At 35.9% G+C, this 16,612-nt stretch overlaps 1 protein-coding gene across 12 annotated transcripts in view; it reads right to left on the reverse strand.

Annotated features, from left to right (window-relative positions):
- The window catches only part of EHBP1 (EH domain binding protein 1), a 709,442-nt gene that overhangs the window by 74,084 nt on the left and 618,746 nt on the right, over nt 1-16,612 (reverse strand). For all 12 annotated transcript variants that reach the window (XM_088026509.1, XM_088026513.1, XM_088026508.1 and 9 more), the window contains one exon: nt 8,670-8,813. In XM_088026509.1, the coding sequence (XP_087882635.1) occupies nt 8,670-8,813 (144 nt within the window). The remainder of the gene's footprint in view (nt 1-8,669; nt 8,814-16,612) is intronic.

A 16,612-nucleotide genomic window follows, 5' to 3' on the forward strand; every position in this document is an offset into this window, starting at 1 on the left:
AAATCTGGCTTAAAGTTCTAATAGATTATGAAGACCACCTAAGAAGAGTGACCAAAAAATGTACAAAACAATTAATACTGTTTCACTGCTATCAAAGACACTCAGATTATTTTACATCAAGTGAAGCAAAGGAATTAGTAGCTTCACAGTGCCACCACTAGGAACTGTAAATACAATAGCATACAATTAGTAATGCACATGTGACTTTTCGTTCAAGGCATATATCCTTGGGAAAGCCAGAACATGATAAGGAGAACAAAAGAAACATTAAAAAATGAAATGAGTAAAGATTTAACTCTACCCTCGTGCATGCTGAGCAATAACAGAATAGGCAATATAAAATACAGCTCTTAGTAATGGTGATATCATCCTGGGATGTTCAACACTGCACTGAACAGCCGTATGGAAAATGTCTATGGCCATTAATAGTCTCATAAAAGGAGTGTTCCTGATGCTAAGACATCTAGCCTTAGCTTCATGAATTCACAGCAATCTCAAATAAATAAGACTTTTGAGGCTAGGGGTTTTTGCCCACATAATAGAAAAGATGCTTGAGTTTTTTTCCCTCCTAACAATGATGGTGTTTTGTGTGACTTTGAAGATACTCTAGCAAGCTAACAATATGTTTTCTAAGAAGTCTAGTAGCCATTGTTAAGGTAGCAGACTTCAACTTAAATTTAGACATAATAGATAAACTATTATTTAAATCATAATGAATAAAAACCACTGCCTTGTACAGAGGCATTTATGCTGAACATAGAAGTACACTGGTATTCTTCTCCTATAAAATGCAACTGTAAAAAAGATTAGCTATATATTTAAAGTGTCTTACTGGTCTGAAACGGATTATGTACATTAAATCTTCTGTCAATTGTGTTGGAGTAAGAAATAAGGAATACATTTTCATCTTAGTGCCCTGGGTATAGACATTCCAGTTCATATAGAGAATAAAAATCCCTAAATAAAACAAAGTTCTCACTCCATATACTATTAAAGGTTTTAGATTTCTTTTTATAATATCTGATGTTCTTCTTTTAAATTTATAAATGCAAAGTTAACCCAGTTCTTTAGTAATAGAATTGATAACATGTGTAATTTGGAAAAATAAAAATTTTAGCCTGACCTTAATTTTCAAGCTTAATTCCTAGAGGCTAGCCATTTCATTATAACACAGTGTTCATAAACATAGAATACAATCTTATATGTATTTTTATGATGGTACATACTTAGGATACACATAAACATAAAAACTATGCAAAAAGTTTCTATCTTCAGGAATTAACAAAATGATGGTTAGTGTTTTTTACCAATTGGATGGTAACTGCTTCTTTTATTATGTGGAAAAGATCTAGTGATCTTATCCAAATCTGCTACAATTATCAGCATGACAGACTAGTCCCATTTAAATCAATATTTTCCAATTAACATCAAAAGTACAAGGTTGATGTGCTAACTCTTCCCAGCAACAAAATACCTGTTAAAGGTTTAATTTGCAGAAGAGCAGTTTACATTCTTTTGGTTCTCACCAAATAAGACTTGGATTCATTACTTAAGACCAGCAGGGAAAAAAAAGGTCACTGTATTTTTTTTTTTATTACTGGTCCTTACAGTTAACTAAAGACTGACCAAACTGAAATTCCTTTTCCACGTACAGTTTTATTTAGAGGATTCAAATATTCCTGCAAACTTTTAAAAATGGATACTGCAAACCTTCTAGGACTTGCTAATATCTTGCAGTTTGATCCTATTACGTGAGGATGGGCTCCTACCCCAACTGATTATAATGAGTCACTCATTATCCTTGCAGATTAAAATTGAGGAAAAAACTTTAAGTCTGTTTTATAATGTTTTCATTCTTTTCCGATCTTTCTTTTAAAAAAAAAACTTCTGGGTACCAACAAGTATCTGCAAACCATTTTTTTATGCTATATAATTTACAGCTGAAAAAACTAAAAACAAACATATTTATAAAGAATTACCCCAATTCTTTTTAGACTTTCTACTTATAAAATAGATTTTATTCTTTCTTAAAAACATAAAAGTAATAATTAAACTTATATGGCATCATTCTTCTGATATGTTCAAAGTGCTTCACAAATATCCTGACAATTTCAAGGACTGCGGGCAGCAGGACTCTCATCCCTTATTCTTGGAGTGTATTGATCCTAAACATTAGCACATAACTACAAACATCTCCTTCAGTGATCTATATAATTACATGAGCATTATTAAAAGTAATGGATTTATTAAATGTATTTTTTAAAAAGCAATTATACTCTAATGCAAAGTAATAAGCAAAAGAGTCTGAAATAGATTGTTAAAAGTCTTTTTGTGCATTTCTTAGGAAGAGAGTGTTTGGAGAAAATGAGTAATGAAAAATAATAAAAAAGGAATTTTTTTTCTTGAAAAAAACTATTATATTTCTCTCAGAGTGTGTGTTTAAATATACTATTTAATGAAGGAGGCTCCTTTGGATTATATAATGGCTAGACTATTGAACTTGCCAAACTCGAGTTGTACTTTGAAAAACATTATTTTAAGTGCATGTGGAAAACCATGAACAAAACAAATATCATACCAAAAACTTGCATTAATAAAATGTAACATGAAAATCTTCACAGAACAGTAAGAATAGGAAGCAAAAAAATACAAATTACAGTGATTCAGAGCAATAAAATCTGTTTTCCATAAGAAAAATAATTTCAGGAAACACCTGAAACAGGTTAAATGAACATCTAAAGGCACAGACACACAAATGAATCATATAAACTACTAAAAGAGATCTAATGCAATATGTGCTAGCTTAGCCAGTTCTCATTAAAACATGCAATACGGGTCTTGACAAAAATTAAGAAAAATTCAAAGGTTTATAATATCTGTGTTTGTGAGTTGCCATTTAAAATAAGTTACAGCTTGAATCCTTCCTGAGGATAACTTAAGTAGAGTCTGTACATAAGAATCCACCAGATAATATTACCAGGAGTTGTTTTCAGTGTCTTAGAAATTGCTTCCCAGCCCTCCAGCCTAAAGCTATACTAATTTATACAAGAGGGAATGTTGGTAGAGTGGTGTGCTTCAAGGCAGAGTTGGGAGCTGAACTCTAATCAGACGTCCCAGCATATGGGAAGGACAGGTGTGTGTGTGTAAGGATTTGGTGCGTACACATCATAACAACAAAGAAAGGTATCACAACGTAGGATTCAAGAAAGGAAGAAAAGGTTGATACAGGGAACCTTAAGTCCCAAGGTGGCCAGTGTCATCTCTGTAACTGACTCAAGAAATGGGAACGGACACTTCAACTTTTTCTGCTCAGTGATAATCAATTCTGCTTTAAAGACTTTCAGACAGATATCCTCCCTGTTTACAAACATTTACTACCAAGAAACTCCCTATAGTAACCCAAATTTTTCATGTTTAAGCTCATGTTTTTATTAGTTGACACTGAGAAAATATGAAAAAATAGTCTGTTGTTATTCCCTTCATTTAATCATTGAATAAACATTTACTTAAAACTTGGTGATGGGAATACCAGGTTCTTGTACTTTGAATAGCTCACAGCTGAGTGGGAGAAAGATGTGTAATTAGATAATGGTATGGGATAAATGCAATGGGAGAGGTATGTACAGCATATTACAAAAAGATAAAGGAAGGAGAATTAGCTTTACTGTTAGGAGTCATGACACAGATACTCCTAGAAGAGGTATTTCAGTGGAAACTAACAAGGAAAGAGGGGCATTTCAGAGAGAGAACAGTCAATGCTTGACGCAGGAATTGAGGAGTATGCCACATTCTCTCTGTAAGCAACTTAGTAGAGCTCGAATGTGGAGTGAATAATGAGAGAGAGGAGAGAGAGAAGGATAGAAAGGGAGGGAACAGGATTTGCAAGGACCTTGGTATAAGGCCATGCTGTGAAGTTGGGAAGTTTACTCTCTTGGTAAGCCCAAGTAGTTTTCATATACTCAAATTAGTACTTAACACTATTTCCCGGTTTTCTCTTCTTTATATTTTATAAGCCTGTCTTTCCATATATGTAGATATTTGCTTCCAATCCTTTATTTCTCTGAATCCTCTGTAAATTCTCACTTTCTCTCAGCCCAGAACTAGACACAAAAGTCTTAAAAGGAGGTGAACCTATACTCAGTACATGGACACTGTCCCATGCACTATATGCCTCAAGTACTCCAACATCAATTATTAAAATAGCTTTTCTCATTCTTCTTGGTGTGCATCAGAAGGTCCTAGGTTAATTTTATAGAAATGAGTTCAGGGGCACCTGGGTGGCTCAGTCGGTTAAGCATCTAACTCTTAATTTCAGCTCAGGTCATGATCTCAGGGTCATGAGATCAAGCCCCACGTTGGGCTTGGTGCTGGGCATGGAGCCTGCTTAAGAGTCTCTCTCCCTCCCCCCACTTGCTCACGCTCTCTTTCTCTCAAAAAACAAAAAAGAAGCAGAGTTCATAAGGAGAAAAGATAGAATTTGCTGACAAAGTCCTAAATCAGCGTGGAGTCAATTTTGAGTATGGAACAGTAAGCTCTTCAGTGAACTCTTAAAGATTCAAGGACAGTGTCTCATTTATTCAATACTTAAGGTCACTCCTGGGTACCAATTTTTTTTTTTTTAAACTCATGGAAATTCTCAGGTAAACTAAGAATACAAAAAGCAGTGGGTAGCAGCAAGTATATCTCTCCCCTCCAGCAACTTGACTTTCAGGACAGTAGCCTACATTATGATGGGTAACATAATTTACAATAAAATTTAAAATAAGAGCACTGTAAATTAAGGCACAAATTAAAGCGCATAAACAAGTGAAAATAGTAGTAATCAGTTCACTAAATTAGATGCCAGCTTTTTTTTTTTTTAGTTAGACCTTCTTTTTAGTTACCAGAAGTCTTTTGATCTCTTCAGAGTGAAAGAGATGCTGACACTGAAGTGGGAATGGCATTAGTCATGGTTCCCTTACTCCCTTCACCATGGACACCTATTAATTTGAATGTCACACAACGAAAAAAAAGAATTTTGCTTCCATTTTATAAATGGAAAACCAGATTTAGAGAAATTAAGCATTTTCCAGTTTTAGTATCACTTAATTCACATTCAATTGCTCCAGAGATGAAATTGGGCATTTTCCCTTTTCCTTTTGTGTCCCAAGTTGGCTATACTAGTTTTCCAAAATATGGACAGTATTGTTAAATAATTCTAATCTGTATGTACAAGAGCTATCAGAAATGATAAAGAAAATGAGTGGGTTTGGGGAGCCTGGGTGGCTCAGTTGTTAAGCGTCTGCCTTTGGCTCAGGTCATGATCCTGGAGTCCTGGGATCAAGCCCCGGGTTAGGCTCCCTGCTCAGTGGGAAGCCTGCTTCTCCCTCTCCCACTCCCCCTGCTTGTGTTCCCTCTCTCATTGTGTCTCTCTCTGTCAAATAAATAAAATCTTAAAAAAAAAAAAGAAAATGATGAAATTAAGAAAACTATCATGTCCTTGGAAAAAATATCAACCTGATATCAAACTGGAAATTTAAAAAGCAACAGGAAGGTCTAATTTCTGTATTTGTGCAACTGAACTGATCTGCCATTTTATATTCTCCTTCTTACATCATTTCATTAATATAAGCTATAAACCCCACAGAGTATCAAGTGTCAAAACTAGAACAATAGTCATAGAATATAACATTTAGTTCGTTAAACTGATGCTCTTCATAACACATCTATACAGGGCTTGACTTGTCTGAAAAATAAGCTACAGTAGAATGCACAAGAAAGTTTTAAAATTGAGTTTATTTTTTATTTTATTTTATTTTGGGGGGGTGGACAGGGAAATGGAGAGAGGAGTCCAATGCTGGGCTCAATCTCATGACCCTGAGATCATGACCTGAGCTGAAATCAAGAGTCAGATACTTAATTGACTGAGCCACCCAGGTACCCCAAAACGAGTTTAAACTATAAGGGAGTAAAGCGGTTGCAACAGTATCTCCTATGCCACATACTCTTCCTACACCTCTCATTCAGTGGTGTGGGGTCTATGTCTCTGCTCCTTAAACCTGGGTGGAGCTTTCTGTCTGCTTAGGCCACGAGTATAGCAAAGTGATGCAACAAGACTTTTAAAGCTAGATCGTAAGAATGCCATGCATGTCTCCTTTACTCTCTTGGGACATTTGCTCATAGACTCAGCCCCATGCTGTGAGGAAGTCCAAACTAGCCCAAGTGGAGGGACCATATGGAGAGGCTATGTGTAGGTATTCCAAATGATGGTCTACCAGAGGTCCTGGCCAAAACCCAGTCCCAGACATTGTGGAACAGAAATAAGCCATTCCTACAGTATCCTATCCTAATGCCTAGATCACAGAATCTGTGAGCATAACCAATGGCTGTTTCATGCCAGTAAGGTGATTTTTTTTTTACGCAGCAGAAGATAACCTGAAAGAGGAAGGGTAAAGAAGGTATCTTTGGCGCCTGGGTGGCTCAGTTGGTTGAGCAACTGCCTTCAGCTTGGGTCATGATCCTGGAGTCCCGGGATCGAGTCCCGCATCGGGCTCCCTGCTCAGCAGGGAGTCTGCTTTCTCCCTCTGACCCTCCTCCCTCTCATGCTCTCTGTCTCTCATTCTCTCTCTCTCTCTCTCTCTCTCTCTCTCAAATAAATAAATAAATAAATAAATCTTTAAAAAAAAAAGAAAATATCTTTGGGACTGTTTAAAGCATGGTTTCATTTGCAGTAGGATACAACTTTGGGTAAATGGAAAACAAATGCAACAAAGTGACCAGCTAGCCATGCAGCATGCAGCTGCTCTTTCTGGGAAAAACAACAACTATAACAATAAATGAATACGAGACCAACCAACCCAAGTCACATTGGTGGCAGTCCAAGAAACAATGAGATATTTTATGAGATACCATGATTATTACTCATCAATCACAAACAGTGATTGGAAGCAAACAAGATGTCCTTTAGTAGGTGAATGGATAAACTGTGGTACATCCAAACAAGGGGATATTATCCAGCACTAAAAAGAAATGATCTTTCGAGCCGTGAAAAACACGGAAGAACCTTAAATGCATATTACTAGGTGAAGGAAGCCAATCTGAATGATTCCAACTATATGACATTCTGAAAAAGGCAAAATCATGAATACAGTAAAATTAGGTTGCAGGACTTGGGAGTGGTGGAAGGGATGAACAGGTACAATAGAAAATCCATAATAATGGATACATTTCATTACACATTTGTCCAAACTCATAGGATGTAAAACACCAAGAGGGAACCATAATGTACGCAATGGACTTTGGGAGATTATGATGTGTCAATGTAGGTTTATCAGTTCTAACAAATGTATTACTCTGGTGTGGGATGTCATTAAGAGGAGAGGCCATGCATGTGTAGATACAGGGTGTATATAGGAAATCTCTGTACCTTCCTCTCAATTCTGCTGTGAACCTAAAACTGCTCTGAAAAAAATGAAATCTTAATAAAAAAAAAAAGAGCATGCAGTTTTGTATATGTGAGTTTGATGGTAAGGCAGGATGTCATAGTTTGCAGATTCATGAAGAGTTTCCTATCCTCTTAAATTTAAGGGCTTCTATTATCATATATTCATTATTATTGTGAAGCACTACACAAAAATATGTACAGAAATGTGGTTTATTTTTTTATTTTTATTTATTTATTTTGAAAGATTTTATTTATTTATTTTGACAGAGAGAAAGAGAGGGAGAGAGCACAAGTAGAGTGAGCGGCAGGCAGAGGGAGAGGGAGAGGCAGGCTCCCAGCTAAGCAGGGAGCCCGATATGGGGCTCAATCCTAGGACCCTGGGATCATGACCTGAGCCAAAGACTTAACTGACTGAGCCACCCAGGCACCTCGAAAAACATGATTTAATATAGGGATGGCAGTATATGATAGAAAAGAGCACTGATTCTACAGTCTGAGAAAGCTCAAGTTCAAATCCTGGATTTATCATTTACTAACTCTGCAACTTTGTACAAATTACCTTACCTATCAGCCTCAGTTTTCTTATCTGGAAAGTAGTTGAACATCTATTTCATGGGGTTAAGTAAAATAAAAATTATATAAAATATCCATTATAGAGCCTGCATTAAATGGTAGCTATTCAATAAATGGTAGGCATCATTATTATATTCTAATATTTCCAACAAAATTAACTTCCATAGCTAAAATACAATCTTAAACAAAGTATAATAAAATTATAAAATGTAAATTAAGAAAAATAGATTATTCATGTGTATGTAGAAATTATATTCCAAAATCTTACTTTTCCTCATAGCTAACACTGCTGTATAGGAATAACTACAACATGTTCTTCCATGTATGAATTTATCAGCTCAATAAATGTACCAAGTTACCCCTCCCATATACAAAGTCTCTGGAAAAATGATTTAGCAAGAACAAACTGATGGTTTCCAGAGGGGAGGTGGGGAGGGGGATGGGTGAAGGAGGTGATGGGGATTAAGGAGGGCACTCATCGTGATGAGTACCGGGTGATGTATAGAATTGTTGAATCACTATATCGTACACCTAAACTAATGTAACACTATACATTAGCTAACTGAAATTAAAAACTTTAAAAAAATGACTTAGCAAAACTATAAATAAATTACTCCCCTCACCCCCATGATTGCAATTAACAATTTATGGCTTTTTAACCAATATTCCTTACATCACTTAGCTGCCTGTTGCAGAGTGGTGTGGTTGCGTTGATATTCTGCTTATTGCCTGCCTTTAAAGCTGCATCTCTTCTTGCTTGCTCAAGCAGAACTCTTGCCCTTTCCTTAAGTTCTTCTTGTCTTGATAACATTCGATGCTTAAAAGCAAAAATACAGAATTAGGAACTCAAAAAAACCCCATATAATCTATATTTATAAATTAATCAATGGTTTCATTATCTGTCAAAATAATAGAGATCAGGAATAAGACTGTAGTTTTATGAGATTACTTAAAGAAAATATTAATGTTGACTAGAAAATGTAGAAAGTCTTGATACACAAGAAATATATCTTTGCTGCCTAAAACTGGATTACATTTAATTTCCATCTGTATTAGAATATATTCCCATAAAGTATAATGTCCATATGCATATTATATACATTCTTCATATTTGCTAATCACAGTCTAACTTGGGAAAGACATTTTAAAAAATTTTTATTTCTTACAGTTTTATAGGACTGATAACAAGGTGTCTTCCAAATTTGTATGTTGAAAGATATTAAACATCTGTGGCAATAATCCCTTAAATCCTTGACAATTAACACTTATAGAAAATTCAAAGCTATCATATTTTGTTTAAAAAAAATAAAACTAGTTTTCACCAATGCTTACTTACCTTACAACAAAACAATTAACCACATCAGAATTGGAAGAGTATTTTCTTGGATTAATTTGTAATCTTACAATATATTTTTGGATAACAACAGGTAATGACCGGCAATGGAAATGAGTTCTTAAATGATACATTAATTCAAAGTACAAATATCCATAATGTTTATAGTTCAAATTCCTTTTTCCTTCCAAAAAGTAGCCAACTTCTGGCTTTAGACAGCTATTACTATTATTCTGATATTTAATTTCTTTTACTTCCCTGTTATTGTTTAGTTTTGGCTCAACTGTAAGTAGCATTCACGGTCAAGGAAGAGGTAATAAACAGTAAACATAGTTTTTGGTATAAAGTGAAACTTAAAAAAAAATTATTACATCATTTTTGGTTTCATTGAGATTTTTATGTTTTAATATAAATAAATATAACTATTTTTAAACTCTTTCCTGCAATCTTAAGCAAGGAAAGATTTCTTTAAAGTATCCAGTTCAGTGGTTTTTACTATATTCACAAGGTTGTGAACCGTCAACACTATCTAATTCCAGAACATTTTCATCACCCAAGGTTTTAAGAGGATTAAACAAAAATTCTTCACTTAAAAGATATAACTGAAATGTATAAGTGATAATGATAGATTTTTCATCATGTTAATAGGACATAATAGAATAGAACTGGGCATTGCATTTAAACTGGTTACAAATCAACACTTCCTCTAAAACAGACCAGATTAATTAAATGAACACTGAATTTGCAGTCAAGACATCAGGCTATTAATCCTTCTTCCACTAATAATAAGCAATGTAACATTGAACGGTCACTTAGAAAGCTATACTGTATTCCATTACATGACACATAAGAACCTTGGAGAAAGAAAGACCTTGGTTCAAATACTAGATACATCACCCAATTGTGGAACAGTTATTCAATCCTTCTAAGCCTCAGTTTCCTCATCTATAAAATGGGGATAAAAACAGATCAACTCTCACAAGGATAAAGATTAAGTGACACAGAGTAATGTACTGAGCACTAGATAAATGTTAACTATTATTTTGTTTTTAAAATCCTCTCAATTGCCTCATATTTGAAATGAGGGGAGATCATTTTTAAAATCCCACTAGCTCTAAAATTGGTGATTAGAGTATATCATCTTTAAGATCCTACTGGCTCTAGGGGTGCCTGGGTGGCTCAGTCAGTTAAGCATCTGCCTTTGGCTCAGGTCATGATCCCAGGGTCCTGGGATCAAGCCCTGCATCAGGCTCCTTGTTCAGCGGGGAGTCTGCTTCTCCTTCTCTCTATGTCCCCCCACCACCACCACTCATGCTCTCTCTCTCTCTCAAATAAATAAAATCTTAAAAAAAAAAAATCCTACTGGTTCTAAATTCTGTGAGTCTACAGATCTTTAGGGATTCCAGTTAGCTACATAGACAGGGAAAGACTGCTTTGGTCTTAAGAGCACACAGAAACAAACTTTTTTCTGATTATAAATGTGATTCATATTTATTAAAAAAATTTTTAAAAATACATATAAGTAAAACGAAAAAGAAAAATAATCAGAGGCATCATGTTCCCTGATTTCAAACTATATCACAAAGCTATAATAATCAAAACAGTATGGTACTGGCATAAAAACAGACACATAGATCAAAAGAACAAAATAGAGAGCACAGAAATAAACCCAAGCATATATGGTCAATTAATTTACAACAACGGAGCGAAAAATATACAATCAGGAATGGACAGTCTCTTCAATAAATGGTGTTGGGAAAACTGGGCAGCCACATGCAAAAGAATGAAACTGGATGCCTATGTTACACTATATACAAAAATCAACTCAAAATGAATTAAAGACTTGAGCATAAAATCTGAAACCATAAAACTCCTAGAAGAAAACACAGGTGGTAAGCTCCTTAACAATGGTCTTGGTGATGATCTTTTTGGATTTGATATCAAAAGCAAAGGCAACAAAGGCAAAAATAAAGAAGTGGGACTACATCAAACTAAAAAGTTTCTGCAGAGTGAAGGAAACCATCCACAAAATGAAAAGGCAATCTACTGAATGGGAGGAAATATTTGCAAATCATGTATCTGAGAAGGGGTTAATATCCAAAATATATAAAGAACTCACACAACTCAATAGCAATCCAATTAAAAAACAGGCAGAAGATTTGAATAGACATTTTCCCCAAAAAAGACATAAAAATGGCCACAGGTACTCGAAAAGACGCTTAACATCACTAATTATCAAGGAAATGCAAATTAAAATCACAAGGAATTATTACCTCACACCTGTTAGAATGGCTATTATCAAAAAGACAAGGAATAACAAATGTCGGTGAGGATCTGGAGGAAAGGGAACCCTTGTGCACTGTTGGTAGGAATGTAAATTGATGCAGCCACTGTGGAAAACAGGATGGAGGTTCCTCAAAAAAACTAAAAATAGGGGCACCTGGGTGGCTCAGTCATTAAGCGTTGGCCTTCGGCTCAGGTCATGATCCCAGGATCCTGGGATTGAGCCCCGCATCGGGCTCCCTGCTCCGTGGGAAGCCTGCTTCTCCCTCTCCCATTCCCCCTGCTTGTGTTCCCTCTCTATCTCTCTCTCTCTCTGTCAAATAAATAAATAAAATCTTTTAAAAAATTAAAAATATAACTACCATATGATCCAGAAATTCCACCTTTGGGTATTTAGCCGAAGAATGCAAAAAACTAACTCAAAAAGATGTATGCACCCCCATGTTCACTGTGGCATTATTATTATCATTATTATTTTTAAAGATTTTATTTATTCATTTGAGAGAGGGCGCACAAGCAGGGTGAGCGGCAGGCAGAGGGAGAGGCAGAAGCAGGCTCCCAGCTGAGCAGGGAGCCTGATGCAGGGCTTGATCCCAGGACCCTGAGATCATGACCTGAGCCGAAGGCAGTTGCTTAACCGACTGAACCACCCAGGTGCCTCTATTATTATTATTTTTAAAGATTTATTTATTTGAGAGAGAGAGACCGCGTGTGTGTGCACACTCATGGTGCTCATGTTGGGGAGGGGCAGCAGGAGAGAATCCCCAAGCCGACTTTCTGCTGAGTATGGAGCCCAACACAGGGCTTGATCCCACAACCCATGAGATCACAAACTGAGCCAAAAGTAAGAGTCGAGCACCCAGCTGACTGAGCCACCCAGGTGCCCCCACTGCAGCATTACTTACAATAGCCAAGGTATGGAAACAACCTAAATGCCCACTGATAGATAAAAACAAAACTGTGATACACACACACACACACACACACACACACACACACACACTCAGTGGCATATTATTCAGCCATAAAAAAAGAATGAAATCTTGCTTTTGTGACAACATGCATGGATCTTGAAGGCGTTATGCTAGGCAAAATAAGTAACACAGACAAAGGAATGCCATATGATCTTGCTTGTATGTGGAATCTAAAAACAAAACAGAACCCCCTCAAGACCCACAAACCAAGCTCACAGATACAGAGACTGACTGGTAGTTGCCAGAGGCTGGGAGTAGGATGTGGACAAAATGGGTGAAGGGGGTCAAGAGGTACACAATTTCAGTTATAAAATGAATAAGCCGTGGGGATATCATGTATGGCATGGTGACTATAGTTAGTAATACTGTATTACATATACGAAAGTTGTTAAGGCAGCAGATCTTAAATGTTCTGGTCACAAGAAAAATTTTTGTAACTATGTATGGTGATGGATGTTAACTAGGCTTACTGTGGTGATCATTTCACAATGTATACAAACATCAAATAATTGTTATACACCTGAAACTAATATAATATGTCAATTATAGCTCAATAAAAAAGAATGATTTAAAAATAAAAAACAAAGATAATTAGCAATCCTGGCACCCAGAGATAATCACTGTAGAATCATGCTTTTTAAACTTAATACTCTATTGTGAGAATATTCTCATGTAAATATTTTAAAAATATTTTTAAACATAATCTTTTAAACTGTTCACCTAGCATTCTATTAATACAGATGCATCATACTTTATTTAACTTGTCTTATATTATTGGGTATTTAGGTTGTTTATAATTTTTCACTATCATTAACAATGTTTTATAAACATCTTTGTATAGGGGTGCCTGGGTGGCTCAGTCAGTTAAGAGTCTGACTCTTGACTAGGCTCAGGTCATGATCTCAGGGTCATGAGTTTGAGCCCCACATTGGGCTCTGCACTGGGCATGGAGTCTGCTTAAGATTCTCTCCCTCTCCCCCTACCACTGGCACCTTCCTCCCCACCCCACTCTCTCTTTAAAAAAAAAAAAAAAATCTTCATATATAAATTCTTGTATACAATTCTGATTATCCTAGGGGAAATAATTCCTGGAGGTAGAATCTAATGAGATAAACATTTGTAAGGGACTTGATGTACATTGCTAAATTGCCCTTCAGTAAAGTTGGCTACTTTACATCTGGGCTGATTATCTTTAGTGCTATTATGGTCAAAAATGAAGAGATATTATGGAGCACAGACTTTGGAGCACAGACTTTGGAGTCAGAAGAGGTTGGTTTTGAATTCAAACTTTAACACTTATTAAGTGATCTTAGGCAACTCTGTAAACTCCAATTTTCCCATATATTAAATAGAATTTAACCACTTACCTCATGGGTTATAAAGTTTAAGAGGGATATGTGTAAGATATATAAAGGTCATCATATGTATTAGCCACTCAAATGAGCAACATTATGACTTTAAGTCTATACAGCCATATTAAATTATCAAATTTCCTCTAATCTAATGCCATTAGTTACTAGACATACTATTATTTTATGAACAACTAAGAAAGAACAAACATTGTCAAACTCTAACATACCATCTATTATAAGTAGGAACTTGATTTCAGAGAAGTTAAAATATAAAAAGATGCATATCTTAGCACTGATGAAATGCAGTATGTAAAAGAAAAACAGATTTTTTTATTATTTAAATTTAGCTGCTAAAATTGCCCAATTTTAAAAACCTATGAAATATTGCAGTCACATTACAATTTTTTGGGTCATGCAGTACTTCTGACAAAAAAACAAAAAACAACAAACCTTTAACTTGACCCTAAACAAAATTCTGACCATTAAACCAATGGACAATAAACAAATATATATGAAGTTGTAAATAGATACTGCCTCTATTATCCCGTGGATTTACTGTACATCATTTAAACCTCCTGAATAGCATCAAAGCATGATAGAGTTTTAGAGCTAAAAAGACTCTTAGAGATTATTTCATTTAACATATGTGGAAAATCAGATTAAAAGAATTTAAATGGCTAATTAACATGTCACACTGGTAATTATTAGCAGAGCCAAGATGAGAATCCAGGTGTACTGATTCCCAGTCCGGTGTATTTTTAATTTTTAAACATTAATCAATTTCGAGATTTAACCAAATACATTTACCTTAAAAATCTGGGTTATAAGAAAAATCTGTCTTGGATAATACTTAGAACTTAGGCTCACCAAATTCTGCAGTTGTTAATCACTAGATGTTTCTTAAAGAGTTTTTTTAATATTTTATTTATTTATTTGAGGGAGAGACAGAGAGAGAGAGAGAGAGCACAAGCTGGGGGAGAAGGGTCAGAGGGAGAGAGAGAAGCAGGCTCCCCAATGAGCAGGGAGCCTGATGTGGGGCTCAATCCCAGGACTCTGGATCATGACCCAAGCCGAAGCCAGATGCTTAACCGACTGAGCCACCCAGGCGCCCCACTAGATGTTTCTCGATTATCTGTTATGTATGGACACTCTGATCACTTGAAAGCTTTTTTGTACTAAAAGTTATAGTACTTAGAACCTTTGATTTGAGATTTTTGATGAGGAGGACAGGGGCTTGCTTTGTGAGCTACTATATTTCTTTGATTCAAAGATATACATTTTTTCTTAACATCTCTGAAAAAAAATTGATGGCATCTTATAATCTCTGTCAGCCAGGTGGTAGTCAAGAAAGCCATCAATGCCTACATATGCATGTGCTTGATATTTCGGGTGGCAAGACTGCAATTCCTTGATGTTTCAGTTAACAACCCCTTGAGTAATATTTAAAAATGGAATATAACTCCAGGTTATTGTCTGAAAATCTTATCATGGGACCTTCTGATAAGGTCAAGAAAGTGCTATTATCAATGGGTATTACTGAAAAGAAAACCCCAGAGACAACTGCAGAGAAATGTTGTAATTCAGAGGGTCTCAAATTTTTTGGTCTCAGAATCCTACACGTGCTTAAAAATTATTGTGGATCTCAAAAAGCTTTTGTTTATGTGGGTTATAACTATTTATACTTATCATTTTGGAAATTAAAACTGAGAAATGTTGAAAATACTTATTTATTCATTCCTTTAGAAATAACTATAATGAGGCGCCTGAGTTGGTTAAGCAGCTGCCTTCGGCTCAGGTCATGATCTCTGGGGTCCTGGGATGGAGCCCTGCGTCTGGCTCCGGGCTCAGCGGGGAGTCTGCTTCTCTCTGCCTCTGCCCCGCCCCCACCAACTTGTGCTTGCTCTCTCCCTCAAATAAAAAAAATCTTTTTTTTTTTAAAGATTCTATCCATTTATTTGAGAGAGAGAGAGAGAGAGAGACAGCGAGTGACGGAACACAAGCAGGGGGAGTGGGAGAGGGAGAAGTAGGCCCCCCGCGGAGCAGGGAGCCCGACACGGGGCTTGACCCCAGGACCCCGGGACCATGACCTCAGCCGAAGGCAGACGCCTAACCAACTGAGCCACCCGGGTGCCCCTCAAATAAATAAAAATCTTAAAAAAAAAAAAAAAGAACTATAATAAACCCATTAGATGTTAACATTCTAACAATAAATAGTACTTTAAAAAAAATAAGTGAGAATGGCATTATTTTATATTTTTTTGGAGATCTCTTTTATGTCTGGCTTAATAGCAGGCAGCTGGATTCTCATATGTACTTTTGTATTCAATCTTTTGAGATATCACAAATTGTGTGGCCTCCAGAAAACACCACTGTACACTTGAGAGAGAACAAAAGTGGAAAAGGTGAATAATGTTCTATTATTATTATGAAAATAGTTTCAACTTTGGGGGCTCTCTGAAAGAAATTAGGGGAGCCTCAGAGGTCCCCAGATCATACGTTGAGAACCACTGCTGTAACATCATGCTCTTGATGGCACAGAGGACAACACTGTGTGGAAAACCAGGCACACCAACAATTCCAAATCAAAAAGTGATCAGAAGAGTTGGATTTTAAATTCTAATTCTAAATCAATTATACCTTAACCAATTAACTTTACTTAAACTTTTTTATGTAT

This window comes from Eumetopias jubatus, unplaced genomic scaffold (genome assembly GCF_037043125.1).
Source record: "Eumetopias jubatus isolate StellerSeaLion01/CBP00866 unplaced genomic scaffold, mEumJub1_p1.0 scaffold_9, whole genome shotgun sequence".
Classification (NCBI taxonomy): Eukaryota; Metazoa; Chordata; class Mammalia; order Carnivora; family Otariidae; genus Eumetopias; species Eumetopias jubatus.